At 33.4% G+C, this 13548-nt stretch overlaps 1 protein-coding gene across 9 annotated transcripts in view; it reads left to right on the top strand.

Moving 5' to 3' along the window:
• LOC123713873 (dual 3',5'-cyclic-AMP and -GMP phosphodiesterase 11) overlaps nt 1-13548 on the top strand; it is a 155412-nt gene that overhangs the window by 137943 nt on the left and 3921 nt on the right. For all 9 annotated transcript variants that reach the window (XM_045667778.1, XM_045667784.1, XM_045667785.1 and 6 more), the window contains 7 exons: nt 3285-3443; nt 5137-5271; nt 8308-8457; nt 8687-8737; nt 11252-11506; nt 12516-12625; nt 12963-13151. In XM_045667778.1, coding sequence (XP_045523734.1) covers nt 3285-3443; nt 5137-5271; nt 8308-8457; nt 8687-8737; nt 11252-11506; nt 12516-12625; nt 12963-13151 — 1049 coding nt within the window. The remainder of the gene's footprint in view (nt 1-3284; nt 3444-5136; nt 5272-8307; nt 8458-8686; nt 8738-11251; nt 11507-12515; nt 12626-12962; nt 13152-13548) is intronic.

The following is a 13548-nucleotide window of genomic DNA, read 5'->3' as shown; positions in this document are numbered from 1 at the left end:
GAAAAATTTATTTTATAGAGATTTATTTTTTTAAGACTTAAAAAATTAACATCATGAAAAATTTATAATATAAATTAGAGGTAATATTAAAAAAAAATCAATGGCGCTACAACCTTTTTTAGGTCTCGGCCCCAGAACTCTGCATCTGTTTCATGATCATTTGTTAATCTAATAGGCAAGTAGGTGATCAGCCTTCTGTGCCTGACGCACGACGTCGATTTTTTTTGGGTCTAAGACTAGCCGGTTTCCTCACGATGTTTTCCTTCACCGTTCGAGCGAGTGTTAAATGCGCACATAGAAAGGAAATCCATTGGTGCACCGGGGATCTAACTCACGACCTCAGGGATCAAAGTCGCACGTTCTTTTTTGCTGTCCGCTTCACGTGAAATGTCTAATGACTGTTGCTACGCCGATATTTATTTTATTATTCACTAGCAATGCACCGCGGTGTCATTCGCGTAAATACCGATCTCGTGGTAGTGGATACCCTACTAAGTCGGATTATAGATATATTTTTGATATCATATAAGTTTCATTTTTCATTAACTTTATTTAATTCCTTTTAGATGATACACACTTACATTCATAATCAAATCAATACAAAATTACTTTACAACGAATATATATATATATATTCTAATATATTCTAATTCTAATATATTTTTAAATTCGTAACATCATTTACGTAGAATGCTCGACATTAGTAAATTTAAAAATACTGTACAGGTATTGAAAAAATCTTGATTTCAAGTAGGTATTCAAAGAGTATTTTTGATCAGTCCAGGAACTTTTAGCTTGATAAAAATTCAAATTCAATTGTTAAAGATAAATATCCAGAATGCAAAACTTTCTTCTATATTATTAAAGAAGGGATTATATTGCAGAACTTCAGTATCTTAAAAATTTCCTATATACAACACTTGACGTAACTTTTTAACATACAATTGCCCATAGGTATAACAGATATCAATAGTTTTCACAACGCACGTAATACTTGACAGATTTTTATGGATAATTTATTCACACCTTGGGTTATATTATTGCATTTTTATTAGGGATCCCAATTTTTTTGAAAATGTCCTATGTCAGTCAGGGACGATGCAGTTTTCTAATGGTAAAAGAATTTTTGAAATTGTACAACATACATACATATACATAATATACATATAGTGGTTGCCTGGAAGAGATCGCTCGAAAGCGATAAGGCCGCCAGTTGCCCTTCTTTTGATTTAATTTTGTTCAATTTTTTTATATTGTAATGTAACGAAGTGTTAATAAATATAATAAAAATAAATACTTACAATAATACGTCCTATGTCAGTCAGGGACGATGCAGTTTTCTAATGGTAAAAGAATTTTTGAAATTGTACAACATACATACATATACATAATATACATATAGTGGTTGCCTGGAAGAGATCGCTCGAAAGCGATAAGGCCGCCAGTTGCCCTTCTTTTGATTTAATTTTGTTCAATTTTTTTATATTGTAATGTAACGAAGTGTTAATAAATATAATAATAATAAAAATAAATACTTACAATAATACAAATGTGTCCTCTTTATAATATTAACATTATAGTACAGATTAAATTCTTAGCTTTCCGTTATTCTTATATTCGTTAATTAATTTACAATTTAATAAGTATTTTTACTATCTACCTACCTTCCTACTACATTATATATATATGTGTATTTCATTATGCGTACGTCCCGTGGTTTTATCATCCTTCTGACTACGATTTCTGTGTTTGCTTATAAAAAAATTATTACTGAAAACGCGAGATGATATCTTCTCACGATGTTTATTTTCATTCCATCAGTTGTTGATTTCGTATGGAGAATTATTTGACGCTCGAAAACAAACGCGGCGGAAATCGCTACCTCGTATGAAATATTTTACTACTTCGGTCATAACATTTGCATATGAGAATAAATATCCCGAACGCAAGTTATACATTTTGGCAACATTATTTTACTTGATCAATGTGGTTGTTTCAACAAAGTTGTGGACCGTTATTAATTAGTCCAGGGACCCAATTTTCGCATTTCTATATTTATTTTAGGCATATAGGCTATTAATAGCTCTCATTGTCACTCGATTTCCGTGAAATAGATGGGAAAGAGCAAAACTAAAGTGAAAAGTTTCCTTTTCACTTTAGTTTTGCTCTTTGCACACGCCGCTCGCGTGAGCAAGGGCAGATTGACAAACAAGTTGGAAAGGGTCACCGGGGAAAAGGTAGAGAAGTCGCCCTCATGCATGGTGGGCTTACGATCTTAAAGAAGTTGGTAGATAGATTGGGAGAAAAATGCTTAAGATTGAGAGAGATGGAACCAGTTAATGAAGGCCTATATATCTATAGAGATCTATAGAAAAAAAATTGTACAAATTTTTTAAGTGTATATCTTTTGTAATGATGGATGAATATTTCAAGGAATTAATGAGGTTTTATTATTATTATTAGGTGGGAAAGTAAGTAGTTTTTTAATGCCTATAATGTGTTTTGGGAGCTAATAGGAGACATTCTTGATTTTCGAAACAGATTAGCTTTTCCTAAGGAGGAAGATGAAAGGTTGAGTCGGTCTTGACTTATGTTACGTCTTAGTAACTTAAATACGTTCGTGCAAATTCAAAAACCAACCCCAAACAACTAATTATAAGTTTTTGGTGAGCATAATTAAATGCTAAAAATCTTTTAAGTATGCAATGCGTTCAGTATCTACACAGAGTGTTCCAACTTTACACGCGGCTAAAAAATAAAAATCGCGGTTAAAAATCTAAGCTGACAGTGTAAAGCAACTTGAAAAATACACACTATATTTGATCGATTCTACCATTTGAAAACAGTTAAACCAGTTTTCATAGAAGTAGATTATCTTTTATAATACCAAGAAAAAATTAAACCCGGCTGAGTTTGTTGGTTTCTTAGATCCCTTTACAAAAAAGTCATATTTATAGAAACCAAATCAGTCTTATTGCACATAGCACAATAGTACTTTAAAGAACTATCTTCCCGTTTGGAATAAAACGTGGAATATCCTGATTCGAAGAAAGGCATTGATGCTTTTAAAATATATAATAAGGGTCGAATTCTAAGAATAGGCGGAGTTACACCTGTCAGGATGCTATGAGATAGAGAAATACTATTCCGATATAGCGATAACACATTATCTCATAAAATATAAATAATTTCACGTGAAATAAATACATTAAAATTTTATGACTAACTTTTTGTCTTAAATTACCTACGACGACATTATTCTCTTAAAATTATCTTCTTTAAAGGTGCTGCTGGTACATGAAGCGTCAAAGGGCAGTTTCTCCCGTGTCTTCGATCTGGAGGCGGGTGATGATGAAGAACCTGGTACTCCACGGACATCGCCATACGAGAGCAGGTTTCCCATCAACATCGGTATCACAGGCTACGTTGCAACTACTGGAGAGGTTGGTTTACAGCTTTTGTGGATAAGTCAATATTTCAAAAGCTTGGCCATACTTATGTAATTAAATATAATACGTTTAATATGTGAGACACTTTAATTTACTTATTTATTCATTTAGAAAACAAAACAGATACATCTCTAAAAGTATAAAACAAAACAAAAATAAACATAAAATTAACACATTGGATGTATCCACAAAAAGTATCACTGATAAAATAAAGGCAAACATATAATTAAAAACGACATAACGAAACAATATATAGGCATTGGGAGTGATTCGTGGAAGGTTAAATCTTCTGATATTAAAACAATTGCTTGCCCAGCTTTATTATGATCGGTTGCCAAGTCTTATAATTGGTAGCAAAATACACAATATATATCGATTTTCCTCTCAGGTACTCCTTAGACTGTGTTCTTTGCTGTTTTATACGCTCATGTTGAGTATAATAAATATATTTTAAAATGATAATTAATGTAAATCCGATTCTATTTAGTCCTTAGCAAATACACATTAGTCATTAGCCCTCAAAAATGATTGCTATCTTAGTTGCAACTACGCACAGTAGACGTGACCGTACTGTATATTGCAAAACTTTTCATATAAATGGCTGTACCGAAGTTAATCCAGTCGATTCTCAGTTTTATAGCTAATAGCTTTGAAATCTCTCAGATGCAGCTATGCTCACAGTAGTGTAATATAGCAAGATACTGCATATTAAAGGGGTTAAACTGTGCCAATTTATGGCTTATGAAATTGTATTCCGAAATTGTAGTTGTCATATAAACTTTTATAGTTAAATTGTTTAATATAGACGAAACTGTTTACTTTAATGAGCGTGGCTTCAGCAAGTACAAATTCAAATTAATTTACAAATAGTATATTATGTGTTATCTATGATATGAAATGCAATTTTGTAGTTTGTATACATCAATAATGATCATAAATACATGATACTACAGCTACTGAAGAGGTACGCAGAGGACACAGAAAAAATTTGTTTACGGATGAGACAATTTTTAAATTGAACAAAATTTTAAGTATTAACTATGAAGGAGTGACTGAGCCATACTTTTATGAAAAAAGGTATCAAGCACAAGTGTATCAAGATACCATTCTTGAGAAGGTAGTGAAGCCCCTTCACAACACCATATTCAATAACGAAGAATGGTCCTTCCAGCAAGATTGACGCCGGGTCTAAAGCGGCGGACGAACGTTTCGGGCTTCAACAGAGCTGAAGACTGGCCGTCGTCTAGTTCCGATCTTAATCCGCTGGATTATGATTAATGGTCAGTTTTGTGAGAGTACGGCTTGCTCCAAACCATTGGCAGTGAAGAAATTTCCCATTGAAAGAGTGCGTGCTTCCATTATCAGCTGGCCTCAACGTTTAACGGACTGTATTGCAGCCAATCAAGACCACTTCGAAGCTTTATATATCTTAAATTGTTTTATTAAACTAACTAATGCACTGTAAAATTAATATATGTTATTTGCAATAGATTTTTTTTACTTTGTTTCAGTATTTATGGTTAGACTAAGTAGATGTTATACTATTGGGTCAACCGCATGTGTGTATATGCCTAGTATGCATTGCATACATTTGTTATCACAAGTACTACTGAAAATTCCTGTTCTGAGCCAAAACCGCAGTACCGAATCCCAACTACTTGACCTCATTCGATGTTAAATATTCCAGACTGTAAATATACCCGACGCGTACACGGATGCACGGTTTGACCCTTCAGTGGACGAGGGTGCTGGCTTCAAGCACAACACAATCCTTTGTATGGCGATCAAGAACTCTGAGGGACAAATTATTGGTGTTATACAGGTAATTTGTTTATTTACGTATGATTTATTTAACAGAACTGTGTATATATATATCAAGTAATAATTTATGCAATAATTATTTGATTCGCTGTAATTTCCTTCTGATTTGATAAAAAAAATCGTTGTCCTCCAAAGTTATACGAAGAATGCTCGTACTTATATGCCACAGCTAGTTTTATATTTCCTTTCTTTTTTAACGTCAGGAAATGCTGTTACGCATATCCCTATGGCATCTCTCTCGTATAGATTAAGTAAGGCTAAAACTTTATTTACAAACCTACACACTAAACCCGGACAGATGTCTTCAGCCTCCTCAGTCTCCTATGCTTACCCCCGCCAAACTTCTTCTTAGGTTTTATATTCCCAACTCCAAGTCAAGCATGGAATGGTGGCTAACTTTCGTCGTAAATTCGTAAACGACACAAATGAGTCTAAGTTACAACAGCTAGGGCACACGTGATTCACTAATTTAATAAATTTAATAAATTAAATTAAATAAATATTAAAAGCTAATTCAAGTATAATGTATTCTATGTATATCTTTGGTTAGGTAGTTGCTATATGTACTTCGAGTCCGAATTTCAATAAGCATCTTTAATTTATGCTATCACAGTATTCACATCACACTAGGCCACCTAAAAATATTTAGCAAAACGTCTGAGGAAATAGCTAATTATGAACCTACAAACAATTTAAAAGCGGCCTCGTTTGTGAGCGGACGTCAAATATTGTTCTACTAATTGCTTCAAAATCTTAGTAATAAATCACAAGGGAACTACAGTGTTCAGTTTTAATTAACGTCGAAATGGAGTTTTAAATAAGCTTTGACGTTGAAAAGCGAAACTCTTGCTGAAGCGTTAGTAATTAAATTCATTATTGGTATAACGATGTCTCTACGTATTTTTGCGCATAGATCTGACTGAAGTGGTTTTGAATTTTGTGTAGACTGGCTGTAGCGCCAACCTTTTTTTTCGTTTTTGTGTTTGATTTCCTTTTCCTTTATAGGCAAGTTTTAAATATTTTGTACTTTTCACGTTCATATGAACACAAATGGAAAATACCTTTGAACGCACGACCTCACGATTGAGGTTGCTGCTTATTGAGGTCTGAATTAATTTACGTTTATACGATTTGAATTTATTTAGTTGTTGTAAAAACTAATACAATTTCCATATAAGAAGTGGTTTATCTTCTGGAGCCTGGTTGGTAGTACACTCAAATTGGTTCTGTTTCGTGCACTATACTGGTGAAAGTCATCATTTGTTTTAAAATCGTTTATATTTCTGTATACATACAAAAAAAAAGCTCCAAGAATTAAATTATGGATCAAAATACGATTTTGGATTTTACATGTACGAGTTTCAAACAAATATATATTCGGTACCGAAATGTCATCTGGTTTAAAAATTCATACTATGCTTGGAACCGGCTGTATTACATTCTAAGCAGGTGTTACAAGATTTGACATTTTAAAAGAGCTTTTTAATAAAATTTATATAAACCGCTGTTGTAACACCATGTTTCACCATTTCAAAATTGTTCTTTTAATTTTTTGCAAGAGTACAATACATAAAGTAACGTAATATGTATGTAGCTATGAAACTACACAAGGCCTCAACTAGTTAATGAACTTATGCGTTTCGAGCCAAGTCTTAAGCGTCCTTCAATTGTCATTTGAAAGTACGTTAAAGGGGGTTAATTTTTATAACATATTCCACTATAAAAAGTCTTGATAAAAATGTTTACAAATTAGAACAAAGGCCGTTTGAATTATTAGTTTTCGTTCCTGTACGTTAGCCGCGTCCCTGGTCTCCTCTTAATAACGGGGAATTAATAAAAAATTCACACGCTCCAACAATACTGGACAACGTTGCGCATTGCGGTGTATGCGTAATGCGACAAAAAGAAGCTTTTAGATTATAATAAATTATTAACGCAAATGTTTTGTTTACTCTTTATAATTATTTAAATACGATAAATATTTCTAATTACGCAAATTGGCAATGTTTTGATGATTAACGACAGATACGTTATTGTTGGGTATTGGTTGTGTAAAACCTGGTTGGTGTTAATTATGTAAAAGTGGTGTTAGGAATAATTGGATAATCCTTTGAATATTACAATAATAGGACGATCAAAAATACATTTACATAAATATTGTTATTTTTAATATTGACCATATTTAAATTTATTAACGGTTTTGGATTTTATCTTTATAATTTTATTATGTTATTCAATATTCAATGGTAATAGCGTTGTAATAAATCCTTATGTTAATGTGTCTTTAATGAGTAGATCCTTTAATCTTTATTCATAACATACTAAAATAGCTACAATTCTAGAATATTTATTTTATTTTGTTAATATCCTGAGTTTAAAAGGATTGTCCATTGTGTCGACACTTCGACAGACGTTTAGTGAACGAAACGTTCCTTAGAAATTGAAATAAAGTTTCGGTGCGAGCATATGAACACTTTTATTAAATTTTCCATCTGTACCAAGGATATTCTTATAACTTAGATGGCACTCAAAGTTTGGCACTGACCAGAAACGATAGTTAAAATTTCTTTTTTAATTCCGATTATATTGTCTATTCTATTGTATTCATTTGCTTTTTTAAATGGCGGCAATCCCGAAATTAATTTTAACGCGAGAATATTTTCGTATTATTAGTAGAGCTCTTATATGGGTTGACGGTATACAAGCTTAGTGAGATACACAATTAATAATAACCGTATTAATGTAACTTGAACGGCATACATATTTATGATTGTAACTTAAAGTTAGGTGCCGAGTTCGTATTAAATCATAAGGAAAACATAAAGATCCTTATTTTTACATAATATATAATAATATACATAATTTATAAGCGTATAAGCTCCTAAAAATATATAATGTTGAAACATTTTATTTAGTTACCCTAAATAATCCATCTTCGATCATCGATCGTGTCAAGGAAAAAATCTCTTTTTATAATTATAGAGTATTATTTACACTTTACAGTTACAATAATATAAATAAAAAACATATATTTCAGCTAATCAACAAATTTGATGAACTGCTCTTCACAAAGAATGATGAGAACTTTGTGGAGGCGTTTGCAATATTCTGCGGTATGGGAATCCACAATACACATATGTACGAGAAAGCTATCACTGCCATGGCCAAACAGAGTGTAACATTAGATGTAAGTATTGCAAATTCGATCAGATTTTATTTTATCTATGGATCTACGCTGCGATTTTGACAATTGACAGAGTGGCTGACAAAAATGGAATGTTGTTCGTAGGAAGTTGGTCTGTGGAATCGGATCAAATGTAGGAATAAGTTTTTAAAATTTTCTTTGTAAATATGAGTTAGGGAATTGTAATATAAAAAATATTTTCAGCGAAAAATAACGTTTTTTAATATTGCAGGTTTTAAGTTACCATGCATCGGCATCAATAGATGACGCACAAAGATTACGGGTAAGCTTAAATTTCTTTACATATTAAAATAGATTTGCAACAGATATTTATAGCAAAAATCTAGATACAAACACAGGCAAATTTTAGGTTGTTATGATTTTAAGTTAAAATAGAGATACCGATCAGACTTAACTAAGTCTTAACCAACGGCACGATCTGCTTCGTCCTTGTAATAACGTCAAAGGAGTGGAACTCCTTCCATGCCCCCTAGACAGTAAGTATGGGCTCACTTCAGCGGCGATTACATAGGCATTGCCTGGACAGGCGTGCCCTTCCAATAGACCACATCTCACTTAATATCAGGTAGGATTATGGTCAAATGACTGTCCAGTTCTGTATATAAAAAATAGCTTGATTAAATTGTCCAAGGTTTTCCAGGAGTGTAGGGTTTCATTTCCACATTTTAAAGATAAGGAGATGACCAGGCTTCTCAGGCGAACACATCGAAGTTAAGTTAACATGCTGTTTACTTCGCGATTTTTTGCAGTTCACTACTAGAGTATTAACTGTTAACTTTATTCTTATAAGTCAATACCATAATGCCAAATAAACTTCGTGATTTTCCACGTAATTTGTCAAGATTATCGAATTCTATTAAAGAAAAGAGCTGCCTGTTTAAAGTGTTTTTTAAATGCGACCACGAAGCTCTTCCGAAGTATTCTATACAAAAATCTTCGATTTCGTTGCTAATGAATTCTAACTTTATCCATGGCTTTTTAAGGACACCTAAGAAAGAAAAAAAAGCTTATATTAATTTACATTTATACCGGCAATGTATGATATTTTTTCTTTATATTTGTGATAGAAACGCAAGGTTTTAAAATATTGGTAGGCAATTAAAGCTGCTAACGCACTCCAATCACGTCTAACTTGTAGAAGATGTAGCGAGTACGTAAATAAACCGAAAGTATACAGTAAAGTATGCGTGGATTCGCAGGCAGATTCACCCATATTCGTGGCGAGGGCTTTGACAAGACGCCTAACGTCTGATTTCTGAAGCCGGCTTTCTATATTGTTGGTACTCTGCTGTTTAAAATATAATAATAGTTTTATTTATCTGCGGGTATTTGCCATCAGCCCTAAGACTATGAGCGAATCTGTTCTGTGGTGCTGTCATATGTAGTGTCTTCCCATTGGAAGCTTCTACTCATATTCTGCTTAGAGCTACTGCCGCTCTTCTAGCTCTAGAATATGGTGGCGAGTTGGCGAGCAAGTTCGTTCGGGTGACAGCTTAACCGCTCTTTGTATTTGGCTGCCAGTCTCCGTATTTCCTCTTTGATAGTTCTCATTTTAAGGTGTTCGTGAACATAGTTGTTGGTTATGTACCATGGTTTGCTCTTAGGATCTTGTTCTGTTGTCGCTGGAGTATTTTTATGTTGGTATCACTTGCTCTGCCCCACAGTTGGAGGCCATATGTCCAGATAGGCTTTAGGATGACTTTATATATAAGGAGTTTGTTATCCAGAGAAAGTCTTGTGTTTCTTCCTAGCATTCAGTAAAATTATCCGTGCATTTTACGTTTGACATCAAATATAATAGTAAAGTACAAAACCATGACTTACGCCCTCTGAAAGAGTATTTGATATTACTCAAGAAATTTTAATCCCAATTCCACGCTAGTATTTAATATTAAAATTAACGCCCTCAAACGCTCAAGCCAAATTGTTATGAGAAATATAAATTGTATTTATAGCGTTTCAGTTATACTGTTGGGGGAATTTTAAGATTAATGGCTTCTGCCTACGGATTTAGTGAACGCGATCCTTAAGTTAATTAAGAGCCATGAGAATTAAGACTTGAGATATTCATGATTCATGAATAATACATATAAATTTAATTGTCTTCAATTAAATCCAATGGGATTAGATGCCTTCGTCTCAATTGTTTGGCGTATGTAGGCCCATTTAGGCTTTAAACAAAAGCGATTTACACACCTTATCATAAATTTGTGAGGGCGTGTTTATTATTGTATTTAGAAAAGCTATATAGAGATAAATGGTCCGGAAAATCAATTTCTTATCAGTCTTTTTTATTATTATTTATTTATTTTTCTCCCATATAACATTTCAAACAATAAATAATATTAAAGCTGAGAAGGTATTGAGAGACTGGTTTCCAAACTAGATAAGAACCTGTGATATGAATAATCAGACTTCCATTCAAGCAAAGTCATTGCGTGGTAACAAAAAGTACATACATATATGGGTAGGCAAAGAAATTTAACGTTTTAAATAAGGAAAGAGAAACAAAACAAAGCAGTCAACTCGTTGGGAATTAGTAGAAATAAAGTTGTGTGGGTGTATGGTAGGGTGTGTGTGATAGTGGGAGAGGGTATGTACGCGTGTGTGAGTGAGTGTTAGAAGGGTGTGTGTAGGTTTTCTTAATCTCTTGTTTTTGGTTATTTATATCTTTTATTTTAATTGTAACATACATAAAAGTTTTGTCTGAAAGAAAGAGATATTGCGGAGAAATGTTGTTAGTTAAAAAATCAATATTTCTATTAAATTCTTTCAGAGTTTAAGAATACCATCATCAGCTCACTTCAGCCTCCATGAGCTGTCATTCGATGACATCGATTTGACAGACGACGATACACTGCGCGCCTGCCTGAGGATGTTCCTAGATCTTGACTTTATTGAACGGTTCCACATAGACTACGGCGTGCTTTGTAGGTGGCTCTTGAGCGTTAAGAAGAATTACCGCAACGTAACCTATCACAATTGGAGACATGCGTTCAACGTCGCTCAGATGATGTTCTCAATACTTACGGTGAGTTTTTTCTATTTTTTGGAGTTTACTCCTTAAGAAAAGATTTGAGTTATAAGGTCCGGTACGGAAATATGAGGAGTAAAATCAAGTGTAACACGAAAAGTTGAGGCGTTACGTAGAAAGAGACAAACATATATCTGTAGGATTGAACGTGTAAAAGAATGATTCCATCTCATTCTTTCTCTAAAATTGAATTTGTATAAATTGAACACAATTACTATTGTTATTATTATTATTTATATTGTTTTGTAACATACTTTATGTAATACGCTTTATTGAAGTAATATAAATAATCCGAATAATTACAGGTATATGTTTGTTTCTCTTATCATTTTAGCAGATGCGTTCATTTACCCTTTTTTCTATTCGATATATATCATAATTATCGTTCGTAAGGAGTAAACTCCAATCGTGCGTCGTAACTGACGCACACACACATTTTTTGTTATCCAAATATTTTGGCTAGCTTTACACCAAGATTATCTGGCTGTAGAACATTTTTTTAAATGTTTTATTTACTAAGCTGTATAGATTTAAAAGAATATACTTTACCGGAATCAAATACGATTATCACCTAAATTTAGATCTTAAAATTATACACTGTACAATAACAGTTGACCTACAGTAACAGTTAAATGAAATAGTCATTAATAAATGTGATAAAATAGAGCAGTGCTGGCCTAGTGACTTCAGCATGCGACTCTCAACCCTGAGGTCGTAGGTTCGATCCTCGGCTGTGCACCAATGGATTTTTTTTCTATGTGCGCATTTAAAATTAGCTCGAATGAAGGAAAACCTCGTGAGGTAACCGGCTTGTCTTAGACCCAAAAATCTTCGTGATTTTCCACATTATACAGAATGATACAGACACAAATGATATAGAATCTGAGGCCCAGACCTAAAAAGGTTGTAGCGCCATTGATTTATTTATTTATTTTTGATTAATAAATTCTTCTAAAATGTGCTATCTATCACAACGAGATAAGTGGACTTATTTTTATGCTTTCAGGATACTCAGTGGTGGCAGATTTTCGGTGAGCTCGAATGCCTGGCACTGATCATCGGATGTCTCTGTCATGATCTCGACCACCGGGGGACTAACAACTCCTTCCAAATCAAGTGAGAGACGCTCAATATTGAAAAGAATTTCGTAATTACAATATATAACCTCAATATGTTTTTTACAAGCTAAAAAGACATTCCTGTACATAGTGAAGATTGAAAACGCCCAATTATTTAGTACTCAAGGTCGACATTTGTCAGGTTTTAGGTTAATTCAGGTGACCTCATTCTCGGTGATCATATTTTCACTGATTATGGGACAGACAGACAGGGACAAAAATACGAAAAGGTATCCGAAATGTTGCCCATATACATTGCGTTACTATGTCCCTGGATCCTGTTACAAACATAATGCTATCTTTAATTCAGGTTTTATGATAATTAATAATTCCAGGGCATCATCACCCCTGGCCCAGTTGTACTCGACGTCGACGATGGAGCACCACCACTTCGACCAGTGTCTCATGATCCTGAACTCCCCTGGAAACCAAATCCTGGCGAATCTCTCTTCTGAGGATTACGAAAAGGTCGTCAAGGTGCTGGAAGACGCTATACTTTCCACCGATTTGGCTGTGTATTTCAGGTAATTTGTCACTAGTGATTGATATAGAAAAAAAATTTTTTTTTTGAAAGAAAACACTTTTTGACCGGATTGAAGCTATGTATTATTATTATAAACTTATAAATATTTACATAATTTTAAATTTAATTTCTGACGTTTCGCGTGCTTTTCAGCGTACGTGGTCACGGTGACTAAAGACAAAAGGTGTTGAATGTCAAAAGTATAACAGCTGTAGAGACAGTTGTGTTATCTGTATTTAATGTATGTAATAAATACATAGCTTCAATCCGGTTAAAAAGTGTTTTCTTAAAATGTATAAAAGCTATGTTAACAAAATACAATATTTAAAAAAATATATCAAATAGCGATAAGGCCGCCAGTTGCCCTCCTTTTGATTTAATTATGTTCAATTTTTAGT

This window comes from Pieris brassicae, chromosome 8 (assembly GCF_905147105.1).
Source record: "Pieris brassicae chromosome 8, ilPieBrab1.1, whole genome shotgun sequence".
NCBI lineage: Eukaryota > Metazoa > Arthropoda > Insecta > Lepidoptera > Pieridae > Pieris > Pieris brassicae.
This window is presented reverse-complemented; position numbering and strand designations above follow the sequence as displayed.